This window comes from Hydra vulgaris, chromosome 03, assembly GCF_038396675.1.
Source record: "Hydra vulgaris chromosome 03, alternate assembly HydraT2T_AEP".
NCBI classification, from domain to species: Eukaryota; Metazoa; Cnidaria; class Hydrozoa; order Anthoathecata; family Hydridae; genus Hydra; species Hydra vulgaris.
The window spans coordinates 571,018-591,382 of record NC_088922.1 but is presented as its reverse complement, the minus strand read 5'-3'; the positions used below and the strand labels follow the sequence as shown (position 1 = coordinate 591,382).

The 20,365-nt window shown below is 28.9% G+C and overlaps 2 protein-coding genes across 2 annotated transcripts in view; one reads left to right on the top strand and one right to left on the bottom strand.

Annotated features, from left to right (window-relative positions):
- The window catches only part of LOC101239642 (eukaryotic translation initiation factor 2-alpha kinase 3), an 83,045-nt gene that overhangs the window by 22,210 nt on the left and 40,470 nt on the right, over positions 1-20,365 (bottom strand). The window contains exons 6-9 of the mRNA XM_065792014.1: positions 18,282-18,577; positions 11,837-12,019; positions 11,573-11,744; positions 8,757-8,859 (exon numbers count right to left, since the gene is read on the bottom strand). Coding sequence (XP_065648086.1) covers positions 8,757-8,859; positions 11,573-11,744; positions 11,837-12,019; positions 18,282-18,577 — 754 coding nt within the window. The remainder of the gene's footprint in view (positions 1-8,756; positions 8,860-11,572; positions 11,745-11,836; positions 12,020-18,281; positions 18,578-20,365) is intronic.
- LOC136077856 (uncharacterized) lies at positions 1,068-2,356 on the top strand. The gene is made up of 2 exons (XM_065792012.1): positions 1,068-1,372; positions 1,467-2,356. The coding sequence occupies exons 1-2, from the start codon at positions 1,077-1,079 to the stop codon at positions 1,717-1,719; spliced, it is 549 nt and encodes a 182-aa protein (XP_065648084.1). The 5' UTR covers positions 1,068-1,076; the 3' UTR covers positions 1,720-2,356.

The window sequence follows — 20,365 nt, the reverse complement described above, 5'->3', positions numbered from 1 at the left end:
TTTGTTTGACTCCTTTCTTGTAATCTTTTACAATACGTTCTCGAAAAGCTAAATTATACTCGTTTCCTGCCACTATAATCCAAAACAGTATATATACGCAATCTTAAATTAATATTATAATAATTGCAACATACATATTCATCTCTGGACAAAAATTAACTATTAGTTGATTCTCATTGGTTAAGTACTAATAATTACAACACAACAATTCCCTTGGGCATAACACAACATTTCCCTTGGGCACTATTTCCAAACTTGTGCTGCTGATATTTCGTGAGTTTTTGTGAGTAATTATAAAAAGTTGCTAATGTTTTGGAGGACATTTTTGCGTTAAAATACCAATAAAAACAAAAAAACAAGTTTATTCATTTTCAAGTAGTCTTATTATGTACAAATCTTTTTTCTTATATGTATTATTAAGCATTTTTTGTATTCAAAGTGTAAGTAAAAAAAATAAAATTGCTGTAATTAGCATTCAAAGCAGAAAATTTTTTTTTTTTAATTTGGTTGCTAATGTTTTGGAGGACAGTGTGTATATATATATATATATATTAGGGTGGTTCAAAAATAGATCATGTCAAAAATTTGAAAAGAGCCCTTGCTTATGATCTGCCTTGACCCCAAAATAGTAGTTGAAATTTTTTACAAAATTTTTTTTGATCATTGGAAAGGTTCCCACAAAGGGCAAAAGGGTCAATTTTTGCCCCGTTTTAATGAAAACTTTACCCCGCTTGTGGGACCCTTAAACTTCAACCATTAAAAAAAAAAACTATTTAATAACATGGCTCTTTTCAAAAATAAACATTCAAAGAATTTCATTTTTTCAGCAAAAAGCGGGTTTTTAGTGGGTATTTTCAAAATATCTTACATTTCAATTTTTTTGTATAATTTAATATTTAAAAGCATAACTTTTTTTGCTGAACAATTTTTGTTTTGAATAAAGAATAAAAAAGATTTTAAATCAAATAAAAAATAAATATTTCATTTTCAAAATTAAAATATAATCTTATTATTTCATCTAACATACTTATATGTAACATTTAAATTTAAACTAACATAAAATATTAATAATTTATATGATGCCACCCAAAAAGAAAATTGAAAGAGTTGATGATACTTTTTTAGTGGGAAAAAGAAATTGTACTATTCCTAACAACAAATTTGCAACTACACAAGAAATTCTTCAATACTACAACTTTCTGAGAAAATCTAAACCTGAAGTTAAACTGAGTTTTATTGTAGGATGTCCAAACAAAAGTGGATCATTCTCACCAAATTGTCCTACCAGTCAGTTACATTGCTGCATAATATCTAAACTTGTAGTTCCATGGACACGTGGTGGATTTGAAGTAATTACAACTCAGAAGCTAAGGTAATGATAGATCAAACTGTATAACCTTATCAAAAAACTAAAATATATTTTTAAGTTTTTATAAGCATTTAATAATAATAATTTCATTTTATAGGATCAAGGTCACAAAAATGGTGCAAGACTGGATGAAGCTGAAAAGCCTAAGCAAAAGAAACAACGCTGCTGAAGTTAAAAAAAGAAAGAACTTTAAAGAAAATATGAAAAAGGTTTTTTGGATCGGAGAAAACCCACTAAATATGATTGAAAAAATAAGAAAAGATAGGTTGAGAAACCAAAATGACAAAGAGGAAGACATAGCTTTTCTTAAAGACCAATTAGAGGAAAGAAAAGTTAGGGGGATTGGATAAGAGATTTCAATATTCATTAAAAAGAAAGTATAAATCTAAATGTAGATATAATAAATTAAACAATGTATCAGATACTGATTCTGAAAATTCATTAAGTTCTTTTAATACCAACAAAAGCAATTCAAGTGATAGTGAATTTGAAATTGAGTCATATATTGATCCTACAAATTCTGTCAACCTACCAAAGGATATCTTGCACCGTACTGCTCACACAGCAGTTGGAGAGGGTTTAACTCCACATCAACATACAGCAATTCTTAGCAGTATTATTGTCAATTCTGGAGGATGCATGTCTGAGTTTGTATGATCTAAATCTTCATCATACAGAGCAGCAGAGAATGCTGTGGTAATGGGTGCAAATGAAATCAGAGACCATATAAAAAGCATTTCTAAATCTTCAAATTCTCTGATAACAATTCATTTTGATGGAAAAATTGTGAAAGAACTTACTGAAGGAAAACAGTTTTCAAAAGATAGGTTAGCTGTTCTTGCTAGGATTAAAGGACAAACCGAGTTACTTGGAATTCCAGTAATCGACTCAGGTTCTGGAGAACACCAAAAAGAAGCTATAGAAGAACTTATTTCTAACTTTGGATTAGAGGATAAAGTTCAGTGTCATTGCTTTGATACCACTAGCGCCAACACAGGTAAAGCAAAAGGAGCTTGTGGCAGAATCATTGTGCACTTACAGCGCCTTATGTTATTAACTGCATGTCGACGCCATATTTTTGAGCGTCATGTTACCCATTTTTGGGAGCTTTATTCAAGTAGTCATACTTTAGGACCAGAAAATAAATTATTTAAACTTCTGAAGAACCATTGGAATGATCTTGATACTGAAAATCAAGATTTAAAAAGATTATCAACTCCTGTTGATTCCTGGATTAATGAACAAAGGCTGAGTGCTATTCAATTTCGCAGATATATAATTAGCACTAAAGTTTTTAAGAAGGTGAGTAATAATAGCTTTATAAATTAATTTAAAATCTAATTATCTCTTCTTATTTCCAAAAAATAGTATAGTTAAGTAGTACTTCACATGTAATTTTCCAGTTGTACAAATTTGTAGTAAGTAATTTAAGTTATTATAACTTAGGAAAAAAAATTTGTTTAGGATGGAAAGTTTCGTAAAGATTATCAAGAATTGGCTGAACTTACATTGATGGTACTGTCACACACTGACAGGTTTAAACTTCACAACCCTGGAGCTGTTCATCATGCCAGATTCATGGGTAAAAGTTTATTTTACCTAAAACTGTTTCTACTTATGGAAAAAATCCCTGAAATCAATGAAGAGAGCAAGGATGAAATCACTGAAATGACAAAGTTTCTTTCCATTTTTTACACTGAAGGGTTTCTTAGAGCGGAGCTAAGTTCAACTGCTCCAACGCAGGTACACGGTCTGAATAATTGTTTTAAAATAAAGATATAATTTTAAATAAATACAAAAAGTAGGTATATTATTTATTTTTAAATTAAACATTGAAAAATCTAACCCTTAACTATTAGGATATGAAAAGATACTGGCAGATGAAAAGCTATTATAGTCATATATTATCCATATTTAGTCATTATAGCAATTGCAGATCAGCAGATCAGAAATGTAAAGAACGTAGCAACATGGCTAAGAGACTATTTGGTCTAAAACAACCCTCTATAGAGGAGTATTCCTTAGAAAGACAGGTGTTGGATAAAGACATTCTGAAGAACTTAAACTTTTCACAGGATGAGCCTCCCAGTTTAGTTCCACTAGTTACAGAGAAGTCCTGGCTTATATTTGACATGGTTGGTCATGGAAAAGCTGAGGTTCAATGGATGAAGCTTCCTGCAGAGTATTGGATTTTAAATGATTTCTATCAAGAATTTGAAACAGCCATCATGAATCTTGATGTTGTGAATGATTGTTCAGAAAGAACAGTCAAATTAGTTCAACAACTTGTTAATAAAGCACATTCAGAAGAGAAAAGGCAAGATACGTTTCTTTTTACTCATGTGTACAAGCGTAATCGAAATGGTAGAAAAAAGTTGGATCATGCCAAAGCTGCACTCAATAGTATTATTTAATATCTAATTTTTGATCCATTTTATTTTTGAAACACTTGTAAATGTTTGGTTTTTGTTTTGTATTCGTAAAGTTTTTTTTTATTGTATTCAAACAAATACTTATTTTTTTTTTAAAAAAAACATTTTTTGTTTTGATGATTTTCAATGTTTTATCATTCTTCTGAAAGTTGCTTAAAAAAATATTTATGAAAAGAGCCCCTTAAACTTAAGTTGCATAACTCATTACCATGTTATTGGATAATTTTTTTTTAAAATTGGTTAAAATTTAAGGGTCCCACAAATGGGGTAAAGTTTTTCTTAAAACAGGGCGAAAATTGACTCTTTTGCCCTTTGTGGGGACCTTTCCGATGATCAAAAAAATTTTTCGTAAAAAATTTTAAGTACTATTTTGGGGTCAAGGCAGATCATAAGCAAGGGCTCTTTTCAAATTTTTGACATGACCTATTTTTGAACCACCCTAATATATATATATATATATATATATATATATATATATATATATATATATATATATATATATATATATATATATATATATATATATATATATATATATATATATATATATATATCAGACATGGACAGGAAAGGCGTGCGATCACACTCTATTCCTGACCACGCATTAATTTCTTTTTTGCAATAACTTAACCACAACTTTTTAGATTTTTGTAATTAATAAAAAACATTATACATTAATTAACGAAAAATATTATTAAAAAATTATATTTTATTTAAAAGTTTGTGTATTTTATTACTATGTTTGAACGCAATTAAATATCATCTTTGATAAGTCTTAATTATGTAAATTAAAATACTTAAAATTTTATCGCTTTACAATTTGTTTAGTTTAGGCCTATAATTTGTACTAATTTTGCTTTTAAATAGTAGATGTAAAAAACATTGGAAAAGATTGAAGTTTTAAAGTTATTCAACCTTAACATAAATGTAAACATGATTAAAAATAACATTCTAATAGAGTTTTAGTTTTCTTCCAGTTAGATTAGTTAAGTATTTATATTTTTTTTAATTTCTTTTGAAGATTTCTTTCGATTTTTATAGCTTAGCTTGTTTATAAATTTCTTCCCTTTACCAGGTTTTTCAGCGCATTTTCAAATAAGTTGTTTAGCTGACTTAAGGGGTTTTATAATTGCTTTGTTTCTTCAAATTTATGTTATATTTATAGATTGCTGTTTGAAGATTCAATTTTTTTTATATATATAATATATATATATATATATATATATATATATATATATATATATATATATATGTATATATATATATATATATAGAGCCCAATGTAATATGTGTATATATAATATATGTGTATAATATATATATTATATGTGTGTGTATATATATATATATACATATATATATATACATATATATAAATACATATATATATATATATATACATATATATATATATATACATATATATATATATATATATATATATATATAAATATATATATATATATGTAAGTGTGTATGTATGTATGTATGTATGTATATATACAAATGTATATATGTGTGTATGTATATATATATATGTGTGTATGTATATACATACATATATATATATATATATATATAAAGGCTAGGAGATGCCAACTGCCTTGTAGGCAAAGGCTAGGAGATGTCAATTCCCACTTAAAACACCCCCTACCTCTTAACTCAACCAAGAGCTCCTCTGGGGCTCTTGGTTGGGTAAAGGCTAGAGATGGTGTCTCGATAAAAATACTCATCTTGGGCAGATGTTAAATGCATCCGGCTACTGTCTTGTATAAGGCCTCCTAGGCAGAGACTTAAGGGGTAAACAGATTCTAACTGTTGACCAGCCTAGCACCCCTTCTTCATCTATTAGGCTATTGCAGATGTATCTTTAATACATTGTTTCCAATTTAGGATGTTAAATGCTGGATCTTCTTGACTCATGGATTTTGCTTGTGTCTTTGTTTTTATGACTAGGCAACTCATTATATTATCTCCAGATGAGGGTACAGCTCTAAAAGTTTTATGGTTCTGAGGCCGGCTGGTAGTCAGGTTTCCCGAACTCTGTGGTAGCTCTCAGAGAGGCTGATTCCATCAACAGCTGAAAAATATCAAAATATTAACAGCGCCATGTTGCGTATGAATGGTGTCCCTGTTTGTATTTTCAATGTGCAGTGCCAAGGCCACATTTGGAGCCCTTTGTTACAGCTTAGGGTTTATTAATAGTAATGAGACAATTGCTTGGGGTATTAAACAGTGTTCTGAGTACTATCTATGCTTTGAGTCAAGTTCTTTAACAAATTTAAAAATAAATAAAGTACCAAAAACTATAAAACTCACAAAACCATTGTCATTACCAAGTTCTCTAAACCTATCATTCACTAATATTCGTGGTCTTCGAAGTAACTTTTCTTCTGTTGAGCCTTACTTCATGCAAAGTTCACCAGACCTACTTGCTCTTTGTGAGACTAATTTGAGTTCAGCTGTCTCATCTTGCGATCTTGGTGTTGATGGTTTGATGGTTATCTTCCTTTAAATAGTAAAGACTCCAATAGTTACATGCTTGACCCGGGCAGTTACATTTATAAGAACTCACTCATTTGTCGTGAAACTAGGTTTTGATCCACAGACTATTCTTTTATGGGCTTACATTTAGCACTACTTCACTCTATTGCCTTTCTCTTTGTTCTATATCTTTGTTCTATATCGCTCTCCTTCATCTCAAGACTGCACTCTTTTTGTTGTTATTTCTGATCAAATTAACCAAGCCCTCTCTCTTTATCCATCAGCTGACATAGTTGTTATCGGTGACTTTAATGCTCATCACACTGAATGGCTTGGCTCTAGCGTCAGTGACTCTGCAGGCATTCAGTTTCTCCACATTTACCCTTAGGTGCTTCTGATCACTGTTTGATCTCTCTAAAACTAATATCTCATTCTTCTTCATCACCTGAATCCTCCTATTATTGTACCTCTTAAAACTACCTTAAAGGTAACTCGGATTCTTTCCGCGATTTTCTTCGTGATGGCCCTTGGGTAGAAATCTTTCGTCTTCCTGTCAACAAATATGCTTCTTACATAACCTCATGAATTCAGGCTAGCATGAAATCTTTTGTTCCCTCTTGATGATTCCAGGTCAAGCCTCACTCTCCTCCATGGTTTTCCTCACACTGTGCTGCTGCGATTGCCAATCGAAACCGTTACTTACATATCTATCAGTAAAACAATTCTCCAGAAAACAGACGTCTGTTTATTACTGTTAGAAACCATTGTAAAAAGGTTTTGTCTAACGCCAAAGCCCGCTATTCTCAGATCATGAAATCTTGTATCTCACCTCAAAAATTAAGCTCTCATAACTTCTTGAGAATCTTTAATAGTATTAATAATAAGGGCAAATCTGCAATCCCACCTCTCTTGTATGGTTCAGACTTTGTCACCTCACCTAAAGACAATCCTGAATTGGTTGCTAAATACTTTTCATCAATACCATCTCTTGATTCGACTAGTTGCGTTCTACCTGATATTGCCAACAAACAGGTTCATTCATTGCTTGACATTCGTATCACTCCAGCTTCTGTATCTAAAGTGATTTCCTGCCTTGACTCTTCTACAGCTTGTGGCCCGGACAACATACCTGTTATTGTCTTGCAGAAGTGTTCTTCGGAGCTGTTGTCTATACTCTCAAAACTATTCCACAAGTGCTTATCAGAGTCTTGTTTTCCAGCTTGCTGGAAAGGGGCATCTGTTATCCCTATTTTCAAAAGTTCTGGAGAGCGATCTGATTTGTCTAACTACCGTCCCATTAGTCTTCTTCCTATCACAAGCAAGGTTTTTGAATCTTTAATTAACAAACACTTAACTTCTCATCTTGAATCTAATAACTTACTTTCTGATCATCAATATGGATATCGATCTTCTTGTTCTACAGCTGATTTGCTAACAGTAATAACCGATAGATTTTATTGTGCATTAGATAAAGGTGGAGAGGTTAAGGCTCTTGACATTTATAAAGCTTTTGATAAAGTTTGGCATGCTGGTCTTCTCCATAAGCTTTCTACTTATGGTGTATCTAGTAACATCTTTAAGATTATTGAATCCTTCCTTTCCAATCATAGTATAAAAGTTGTCCTTGATGGACAGCACTCTTCTTCTTATTCTGTAATATTGCTTCGTTTTCTCTTTTCTACAAATACTATAATGGGTACTGCTCTAAAGAGCTAGCGTCTCTTGTGCCATCTACTAAAATTCATTCTCGTGTTACTCGTCATTTAATTAAGTCTCATCCTTTTTCTGTGACTGTTCCTAAGTGCTCTAAAAACACTTATTCGCCTAGTTTTTTTCCTCAAACATCAGTTCTATGGAATTCGCTTCCTTTATCTTACTTTCCTGATTCATATAATTTCCAATCCTCTAAGTCGTCCATTAATCGTTATCTAGCTCTACAATCTTCATATTTTCTCTTCCAGTAACTTCCAACTTTAATTTGTGGTTGCTTGCAGCCTTGTTGGTGGCGAAGATGTTTTCAAAAAAAATATTAGCTTTCAAAAAAAATATTAGCGAGCGTGGTCAGGAAAAGAGTGCGATTGCACGACTTTCCTGTTCACGTCTGATATATATATATATATATACATACATTTATATATATATGTATATATACATATATTTATATATATATATATATATATATATATAAATTCAAAACAATAAAGATGATTTAAACAAAAGAAACAAAAACAAATCAAAAAATGTTATTACTTTCTGTCTCATACTCAATATATCAATCTCTCTTGTTTCTGAATAGTTTATATAATAGGTTTTTACTAAGTTTTTTATCAATTTTATTCAAAAAACTTTATCAATTCAAAAAATTGAATTCAATAAAAAAAGTTGTGTAAATTTTAAATTTTTTAAAGGTTCATTATGTTCAAATCAAAAAATTTACAAACAAATATATAATAAAGAAAAATATTACTCACAATATTTTTCAAGGGACTACTCTTTTCAAATTTTTTCTTAACAACACGCATCACTATATTAATACCAATAGCAATTACCAAGGAAAAAAAAAGCATTTCTTTCCTAAAATTAAAAAAAAAAAAAAAATTGATGATCGCTTCTAAGAAACTATAATTAACATAAAAATAACAACAATAGATTAAAAAAAACATCTGGATTTATAACTGTATACAAAAAATTTGTTAAAATCTGTTTAAAGTAGATTATGTTATCTAGAACTAGTAGCAAATTTCAAGTACAGAACAGTATTCAGTTTAAGTAGCAATATCAAAGCCCATGTAGCACTTTACCTCTGGTATTAATATTCATAAGTACTCATAACATATTGCTAATAACTTAAAGGCGTTGAAAAAAAGACTATGAGAAGTGAACTATGGTTAAAAATACTCATTGTCAAGTAGTGCTTAGTTAAGTAAAGGCAAGAGATGATTTAATTTTAAATACTCATCTTAGACAGATGATAATTGCATCCATCTACAGTCTTAAAGAAGGAATAACTTTAGGGGTTAGTCTTGCACCCCATCCAGCTCAACAAATGGATTTCAATTTGTACCTCCATGGTAGTGGCTACCCAACTCATTCTGTTATCTCCTAATGAGAGTAAAGCACTAATACTTGGTTTACTGGTTTTGAAACTGGCTTGTAATAGGTTTCCACAACAAAGAACTCTAAAACATCTTTTGAACTTAAGGATTGTACTTATATTGTTATCCTAAAAAAATAAGCTAACTCATTGTTAGACACCCAAATCACTCCAGTTTCTGTTATTTATCAATTAAACACTTCTACAGCTTGTGGATCAACATCATTCCTAGCACAGTCTTGCAAAAAGACTTTACAAAAATCTCTCTGATATGTTCTACACTTTTTACCAAGTTCTTAATTGAATCCTGATTTCCTGTCTGCTGGAAAATGGCATTTGTGGTTTCATATATAAAAAAAGAATTAGTCAGACACCTCTATCTCTCTTTCTCATACCTATCTCCCTCATACCTATCTACTTCTTACTATTATTAGTAAGAACTCTGAGTCCTCAACTAATTAACTTCTTATCTTCTTATATCTTCAACTAATAAACCCTTGATATCTCATCTTTATATATATCTTCAACTAATAAACTTCTTATATCTCATCTTCCTTTATCTTCAACTAATAAACTTCTTCTTATCTTGAGCCTAGCAACATCCATTTTACAATCAATATGATTGTAAGAATGTAATCAAATGGATTTTGATCCTCTCATTCTAATGCCAACTTATTAAATTTTACCATGCATCAGATAGAAACTACAGTGGCAATGACTATTGCCACTATTGGCTTTTGACATTGAAGGTTTTCAATAAAGTCTTACATGCTAATCTACTCCATAAGCTCTCTTCATGTGATGTATCTGAGAAAGTTTTAAAATAAGCAAGTCGTTCTTTTTCAATTACAGTATTAATGTCATTGTTAATGGACCTCCGTTTTCAGTAACTTCTGAGGTACCTATAAAAATTTATCTTTGGTCCTGTGTTGTTCCTTGTCTATATCAATGATCTTCCAGATAACCTTATCTATCAAGTGAATTTTCTGATGACACAACTCCAGTATTTACAAAAAGTCATCACTTAATGATTGCTTGAAACAAACAGCCAATCTTAAACGCAATCTCTCTATTGTGACACCATTTTCAGTTGGTGAAACCCAAACAACACTCACTTTTAATTATCGCAGTGTTGTTGATATTTCTATATTGATGAGTGACACTCTAATTGAGTCCTCTACTTTAGATCATTTCAGATTAGCTTTTGGTACTGATCTCTCAAAAAAACCATATACATAACCCATTTCTTATCCTGCTTGCCATTTTCTTACTCCTGAATTTTTTTTTTTTGAAACACAAAATAGCTTCCTAATTAAAGTTTTAGGCAAAGGATTTTGAACAATATAGTTATACAAATTAGCAACCCTATAACATTGCACTTGTACCATTATGTTTAATTGTTCCTCTCATGCAACTCAATTAAAAAGCTTTACCCCTATTTTGCAAAACTTTTTGTACACTACCTGAATTTTGGATCAGACCCAAGAACTCTCTTTTAAAATGATACTGAAATAATTTTCTTGCAAAATTCATTCTCTTTGCTTTTTGTGAAAAATGGTTTTTAATAAGTTATCAACGAAAATTTTATAAATTGGATTTCTAATTAATGTTAGTGAAATTGCATTTCTTGTTATTTTTTTCAGATGATTTGCTATATTCTTTTCTATATATTCTTTGCAGTTTTAAACTTCATTTTTTTTTTTTAATTATTTTTTAAAGCTTGTTCAAGCCCGCATTCAGTAAAAATATCAAATATTTAAATGTTTACTTGACATTAATAATGAGTTTCATATTTTCAAATCTAAGTTTATTTTATTCTTCTCTCAACAGTTTTGTATTTATATTATTCATTTTGGTTTTATTCCTTTACCAGGAATACAACCACAAATGAATAAACCAAAATGGCTCCTACTGTTGTAAATGTTACAAATATGATTAGACCTTTTTTTATTCTAAATTTTCTTATTTTATTCTTAATTATATATTTTAAATTACTCTAAATAAACACATTTTTTTACTTAGAAATTATAAATAAGGGATAGCCATTAGAAATAAAAGAAATATTTATTTCAGTTATTTTCATAATTTATTAAGTTAAAAAAATTTTTTTTTTAAATAAAATGCAAAAATGACTTAGTTTGAATAGATTCTCACTGTATAAACTAAATCTGTAAGATTTTAATTAAATTTTACCAGTAATCTTTTACACTTAGTGGGACTATAGCTGTTCCCTCAACAGTAACACTAGGTTTGTTTTTTTCACAGATATTTGCATTACTATAGCACTGATTTTCATTAGGACCACTTGAATCAGTTAAAGAAATCTCTGTAGCTGTGCGATTTAGAATGAGTATAAATCCATTATCTGAAATAAGAAGCCATTAATAAAATTTAATAATAAAATTAAAATTAAAGAGCATATAACTATCAAAATTCCATTGCTGTTATGAAACTTACCAAATGGATAATCTAAAGAATTTCTTATCCCAAGTTGTTTATTATTATTTAATGCTGGTGTGCGAGAATAAGACGAAGAAATGAAAGGTCGCCAGTGTTTTACATATGGTAGAGAGGTAACTTGTAAACTGGTTGGAGGTAAATTTTTTGGATGTTGCACATAGATTTGACCGTCATGAAGTCCTAAAAACAATATATTTACATACATTACATACATAAATACAATGTATTTTATTTATATATATAAACAGTATGGGCCAAAAAAACTGGCTAAGCTATTTTGAAGAAAAATTTACTTTTAATGGGCTTTAGAAGAATTTTAGTGAAGTTCAAACTTTTGCTTTTTGAATATTTATTTAGTTGCTTTTATCCTACTTTTTAAAATGAGTTTTATATTGAATCTAAGTTTATTTTATTAATTTTTTCTCAATAATTTTGTTTTGGGTGTAAAAAATATTATTATACTAGCTGATCTGACCCATAAAAATACGGGTCTTTGTAAGTCTTTTCCACACTGACCTTTTCTATACTTTCCGGACCCATAAAATAGGGGTCTTTATCAAACCTAACTTTTTTATACTTATCTATTCCACACTGATTATTTCTATACCTATGATTTGTTTACTTCAATATATTTACATAAAATAATTCATTTTCAAAAATTGAATTAAGAGCAAAAAAATTAACACGCGCACCCTTTCAGCATACTTAGAGCTTGTAAGAGATTATAGCTAGGTTTGTTTTTCTCCTTAATGCATATCATTGATAGCTCAGTGGCTTGGTGCGCTGTCATCAGTGTCGTTTTGGAGGATTAAAAATTTTGAATATTTTTTAATCTCGCTGTGCTTATAGCAATATTTATAACAAAATCTTTATTATAGTATATATCTATAATAATTGTAATTGCTATAATTATTGCTTATAGCAATATTTATAGCAAAAAAATAATTGTATAGCAAAAAAATTTTTTAATTGTTAAAATAAAATTCAAAAGTTTTCTCATTTTTATAGATTTATAATATACTATTGTTCCATATGCCTGCAAACTCAACATATGGTAAAGGCTAAAATGATCTTAGGCCATTAAAAGCTATAGACAAAAAACTATAAAACACTAAGGGATTGTCCATAAATTACGCAACGCTAAATCTATTTTTAAAAAAGAAGGAGATCTTAGTTCTTTTAGGTAGCAATTTTCATTAAACTTAATGAGCTATTTTGATTTTTTATTTAAAATTTTGATCTTTTTTGTTTAGTTCATTAGTAAAATTTAGCATTGCGTAATTTATGGACGATCCCTTATTTAAAAGTTTAAATTAGAGATCAGCCAAAAAGTATATAAAGCCAAAAAAAAAAGGAGTGTAATACTATTTTGATGGTTATCTAAATTCTGTCATTGTTGCGCACTTGGTTTAGAATGTTTAACGGGGGCATGGTAAAATAGCTTTAATATAACTTTCAATTATTATTAAAAGTATTTAATTTAAGTATAAAATTAGAATTTTCAACTATGTTTCTATATAAAACATACTTTTTAAACCCCCTTACTGTTGTAAAAAAGTTGAGGTCACTGTATGGTATGTTCAAATCATCAGCTTGCTTTATTTTTTAATTTTTGTTATTTAAAATGCAAAACAAAACAACTTTACAGTTCTATAGATTTTATATTCTTTATATAAACATGTTGTATACTTGTTTTTCTTGCACAAATTCAACTTAGTTGTGAAAAAATTTGTAAAACTAAAATAACAACTAAAATAGAATTCCAATCATGACACATGCGCTACAAATTCCCCCCCCCCCCTCCTTCTTTAAAATGTTTTTAGAATTTTTAGCTCACTTTAACAAACAAAAAAGATCTTTTTGTTTGTTAAAGTGTTTAATATCATTCGATATGTTTGTATATAATCTTTATAAAACTTCACCAGAATTTTGTTTTTAAAAAATCTAAAAAAATTTTAAAAAGAAGGTCGCCTGTGGTTGGACTCGAACCAGGGCTTTTTTGTTAAGAAGTTCAGTGCACTAACCACTCAGTCATGCTGGCACATTGACAATTGAAATTCTAAAACTTTATAAAATTTTTTTCTAAAGAAAATTAATGCTGTAGATCAAAAATTAAGGAGAGGTTGACGCAATGCAATTTTCAAGCGAAAGTAAAACTATAAAACTTGATATATGTTTTAGTATGTTTTAACATTACATAATTTGAAGTTTACGTACGTTAGATATTTGCATACACTTTCGTTCACGTTTTCTTATAAAACAAAGCTGCTGCAACTCTTTTTTGCCATTACCTGGGTTGCAATGGCTGCCTAGAGTTTTGTGTCAAACACGCTCGAATACACTACTACTACTACTACTACTACTACTACTACTACTACTACTACTACTACTACTACTACTACTACTACTACTACTACTACTACTATTAAGTTCAGCATTATTATATAGATATAAAGCAAAAAATATTATTTTATATAATATTCAAAAGATAGATGCATTGTTCAACCTACTCTGAAAAATTGCTGCATTTCTACTGATGAGATTAAAGTAGAAACTCATCATTCAGTCGGGGGCAAAAAAAACTACTTTTCTCATCAATTTTTATCTCATGTATTGGGTGGATATGGAAAAATCCATTCAACTTTATATTAAGATTTCTCTAAAACCATAAATGCTTTTTATTTCACTTTTTTTATATTAAATGTGTTTACATCAATTAGGGTTTCAAAGTAATTTTAAAGGGTATGATTAGCTGTTTGGCAAAAGATCAAATTTTATAGCTGGTTGATGCCATTATTTCGCAGATTTTTTTCTTTTACCTTATTGGTGGCATTAATCCACTTTTTTTGGAAGTCCTTTTTATTTTTTGTTACTCCACCTGTCTTACAAAGAACTCCTTTAAATATTACCCCAAAAACATCAATCTTGACTCTTTAGGACAATTTGGAGGATTCGCATCTTTTGAAACAATTTTCGCATTATTATCTTTGCACTACTGCAGAACTTTTTTAGAATAGTGAGAAGCAGCAAGATTGGACCAAAATAAAAATGCTTTAATTCCAGCATTTTTAAGTTTTCAATATAACAACGCGAAGTCTTATTTTCTTGGTAGATCTCTCTGTGACTAGTTCGGTTTTTTTGCTATTAATCTGACAATCGACTTTGTCTTTTTGGATTTATGGAAAGTTTTCTTTCTTCCACTTCCAGGTTTTTTTGGAAGCTTTGAGTAGTTTGTAACTTATTTATAATATCTATGACTGTACATTTTGGGATATTTGTACATTTAGCAATCAAGCGATATGAAGTCGATGGATTTTTGCAAAAAAAAAACTTTTTATGCATCTCAATTTGTTTCCGGAACATTTTGCAAATCATTGATTTGTAAACAAAAGTTTATCAACACAATTAAAGATAAGGAAGTAACGTTTAATTAAAAAAATAGACAAAATAAAAAGCATTTAAGATTTTAGAGGAATCTCAATTTACAGTTGACTGGATTTTTCCATGTCCACCTGATAGAAGTGTGGCAATTTTTAAGGGAAGCTTGGACAAAGCATCAAGCTTCTTTTTTTGTAGTTTTTCTCTTTCTTCTTGAACTAAATTGATGAGCTGCTTCTCCTTTCTCCTTATACTTCTTCAGAAAATCAGTAATATTGCTTTTTCCACATCGAGGCTTGTTTGCAATATATAGGTCATTCTTTCAAATGATGAAATCTCAACAATTCTTTTTTTATTGACATCATTTAGGATCATTTTTATATATTTATATCTATTACTATTTTTATTTATATACTGTATATTTATATATCTAATCTGAAAAGTAATAAATTAGCATATTTAGAATAAATATGCTAATTTATTACTTTTCAGATTAGATATATAAATATACAGTATATAAATAGAATTAGAATACATACCAGATTTTGTATAGATACAGGGTAAAGTATTAACCCTGACTATATACAGTTAATAATTCTCCTTTATTGAAAAGAGAAAAAAAAACTTTAGAGCTACTTAACTAATGACATAAGTCTAAATACAAAATTGTTGAGAAAAGAATAAAATAAACTTAGATTCAATTTGAAACTCATTACTAATGTAAAGTAAACAATAGGATAAAAGAAACTAAATTAAACAATAAATATTTAAAAAGAGGACATCTGGGTTTAAACTTTAGTTAATTTTTTTAAAAACCCATTAAAAGTAAATTTTTCTTTAAGAATATTTTGGCCAGTTTTTTTAGACCTATAATTAAATATTTATATATCACTTTAAAGTGTATTATCCAAACTTTAAGTACTTGTAATTTTTTGAATGTGCATTGAAAAATTGAAAAATAGAAAAAATAATATCGAGCATATATTAAAATCAGTGCTTTATTCAGAGTTTCAACATAAGTCATAATTGATGATATAATATAGTGGTGAACAAAATATAGTACAGTTGCCAAGTGGGCTGCTCTATTTCAAGATGGTAGAGAGAGTCTAGAAGAAGATGGCAGTGATTATCTTCTAGATGTGTTCAGGGCAATCTTCAACATGTGCCGTTATTGAAGAAAACCCTCATGCAACACATGATACAAGCAAACTATTTTACAATCATGGAAATCATTCACAAAGCTCTTTAAAAAGAAAACTAGTATCAGATTTATTACCCTGCTAATTAACCGTTCAAAATTGATAGATTAGAGTTAAGGCATATAAGGAAAGTTTGACCCTATTTAGAAATGTAATGTAATGTCATTGCAGGGGATGATTTGTGGTTTTTTTAGAGACAAGCTGGACACAAGTCTGCTACAATAGTTGGGTCAGCCCTAAAAGATGTAACAGGATTTTGCTGAAAAATATGTTCTACATCTTCTTGAAAACAATAAGAGTTGCACATTTGGATTATCTTAAAAAGTGGGACACCATTACTTGATTGAAACTTGTTATACACGAAATAAATAACAAAAGTTATGTAACAAACACTCAAAATTTTAAATTTCTTTATGATAACACTCTAATCCATGCCACTCAAACTGCCACTATTTGTTTATATATATATATATATATATATATATATATATATATATATATATATATATATATATATATATATATATATATATATATATATATATATATATATACCGTAAAATTGCTCAAGTTCGGTTACTTAAGCTTTGAACATTTATTTATCACGCATAAATAATTTTCTTTTTTTTTCTTGAAACATACAGACAATTATATTGATAATTGATTGTAAAAATAAAAAAATGGAAAATAAAAACTAGTATTCAATATTTAATTTAACTAATTAAATATTGAGTACTAGTTTTATTACTTTGTCAACTATTTTATTACTTTGGCCATTATCAAATTTGCTACGCCACTGATTAATAAAATTAAAAATATATTCTTCAGTTTAATTTAAAAAGGTTTTTTCAATAAACAAAAAAAAACACTACTTTGCTTTAAATGAGCTTTGTGTGTTTATTGGCAATTCTTGCACGTATCGTTGACCATAGTAGAACAGCAAGATCCACACAACCAATCGTCACAGGATTCATAACGCATTCATAATTGTCGTTGAGCTGTAATTTTATCTCCAAAAAAAATGGCACAAGTTTGATATTTTTGAGAACTCAAAGAATCGTCAGTTAATTTTTAAATTATGAACAAATTATTTATTCAAACAAAATATCATGGTGTGTCTCTATTATAAAAATGTCAAAATTTACTGGTAAATTTACAGGTAAAGTTACTAGAAAATTTTACATTTGCAACGCTTATCAACATTTCACAATATTACTGCTAACTGTCTCCTTCGTTGTTTATCCCTGAATGACTGAAGTTAGAGTATTTCAAAATTTCATTAAAAAAAAGTAGTTAATTTTCAAAAACTTTTTTTTGTTAATTAATTTGGTGATTCTTATTTTAATAATTTTCTTATTTAAGATTTTAAGTTTTTAGCAAAACAACAATTTTTTCAAACTGTTGTTTTGCTAAAAAATTATTTCAGCAGATTGCATATAAACATTATTATTTTTTTTACAGATTCATATCAACTAATTACAAATATTATTTGAGGAAAAAAAGTTGGTAAAATTTGAGTTTTGCATGCTTTTTTTTATATTTTTCTTAAATGACCGAAGTTACATGGTGATCGAACTTAGGCGATTTTACGGTATATACACAATTTGTTAAAGTGAAAAAGTAAAAATCTTAAGATGTGTAAAAAAACAAACTGTTATTATTAAAACTCAAATCAGAAATAAAATTTGTTGGGAAAAAATTATTACCTCTTTAATGTAAACAACAAAGGGGAGGAGGAGTAAGGTAAGGCAAAGTAGTTATAATAAAAACAAAAAAATTACCTTGGTCTCAATTAAAAATAATCAGGTCAAAGTAAAAAAATCAAGTAACAAAATAGCAAGTAACATTTAAAACAAAATATTTACCCATGTATACCCAAGTATCAGGCATTGCCTCCTGCTCCATACTTCTAATAAGCCCATCCTTAAGGACATCTAATTCGTTTAGTCTTCCATCATCTAAAATCCATGCTTTTGCAATTGGAGACCCAAATTCAAACAACCAGTTTGCATGCCCATTACTTGAAACTGTCCCACTTTGAACATCAAACAACAAATTTTCCGAAAATCCTGAAGCACAAGATTGTTCAGAATGTGATGGTATTTCATGAGAAAACCCATCATAAAAATCCATTTCATAAGTTCCCACTGAAAAGTTCCACCTAGCATAAAAATAAAGTTTTAAGATTAAACGAGATTTTTTTAATTATCTTACATTATTATTATTTTTATTATATTATATTATAATATTTTTCTTTTATATATATATATATTCCTATAGAATATATTATATATATTCCTATAGTGTGAAACCTAAACCTACCGCTTGTGGTAAAAAATGGCTCTTAACCACTCTGTGTTTTAAGAAGACAAAATTAAGTACAATTAATGTCAACCATTAAGTTTAATTGAGCAATCTAATTAAATTTATAATTTTTTATCACAAAAGCGCAATTCGCATTTTATCGCAAAAGGGCAAAATCACAAAAGCGCAAATAAATAGACGTGAATGTTTTTAAAAATATTCAGAATGTTTTTTGTTTTTTTTTAATAAAAATAAAAAAATTCTAAATTTTTTAATTTTTATCTTTTAACTGTTTACATACGTCAACGATCTTAGTAGTCTAACTAAATGGTCTGCCTACAAATACAAAAATGTAATGAATATTTTATACTACACTTTTATAAGATCAATTCTTGAATCATCACCAGTATGGAATCCTTATAATGAAAATGACATAAATTAGAAAATGTTCAACAACATGGAACTAAACTGATTCCATAGACAAGGCATCTATCCTATGAAGCAAGGTTAAAAAAACCTTATCTAACTACCTTCAAAACATAAATTAGAAAAAAGTTTTTTTTTTCCTTAACATTTTCACTTCCAACAAGGCTGCAAGCAACCACTACTAGAATTGAAAGTTACTAGAAGAGAAAAGATAAAGTTTATAGAGCAAGATAACAATTGAAAGACAACTTAAAAGAGTGCAAATTATATGAATCAGGAAAACAAGATGAAGGAAGCAAATTCCAAAGAACTGATGTTCGAGGAAAAAACTAGACAAATAAGAATTTTTGGAGCACTTAAGAACAGTCACAGTAAAAGGATGAGACTTTGAATGACGAGAAACACAAGAATGAATTTTAGTAGATGGCATGGGAGATACTAGCTCTTTAAAGCAGTGCCTATTATGGTATTTATAGAAAAGAGAAAGATAAGCAATGTTACAACAATGTGATAATGGTTGGAGTTAGGCTGCAAGAGCAGGTTCAACTATGTTTACAATCCATTTTTGCACCTTATCTAAAAATAGGGCGTCATTGGAAGAACCGCCCCAGATATGGCAACAGTATTCCATACGGATTTGGACGGATTTGAGATTTATAGAGATAAAGATTAGAATCGATTTATAGAGATAAAGATTAGCACGATAAGGAGATGCAACCTTAACAGATGCTAATTTTGCAATAGATTTGATATATGTATCAATGTATACAAAAACGTTTTAAGTCATAAAAACTATTTTTTTGGGGAAAGAGAAAAAAGTTATTAAACCCAAAATTATTACTTTAATAAATTCAAAAAAAATTCTGGGTGCTTTTTGACATCTTTAAATATTAGATTCGTTTAAATATATATCAAAATTTGTGATATATATATGTGTTATACATAGTTAAAGTTGTCTGACTTAGAACCTTTTTGTTTACATTTGTTAAGGATAATAACAAAAAGCTTGTTTTTTTTATATTTATTCATTTTTTGTACAAAAAGCTATTAAAAATCAAAGTTCAAACTATTACACATGTTAAATCACACAATGTATAAAAGGACCGATTACAAAGCCTTTGTCAGACACCTCACTGGATATCGTGTTCCTCTTCCCCGCCATTCGTCTCGTCGGTTGTTGGCCAGCTCATGAGTTCATCATAAAAACCACTGAACTCAT

Coding starts and splice junctions, on each gene's coding strand:
- LOC136077856 (XM_065792012.1), top strand. CDS start 1,077: ATGATGCCACCCAAAAAGAAAATTGAAAGAGTTGATGATACTTTTTTA. Junction 1,373..1,466: donor ATTACAACTCAGAAGCTAAG/GTAATGATAGAT, acceptor TTCATTTTATAG/GATCAAGGTCACAAAAATGG.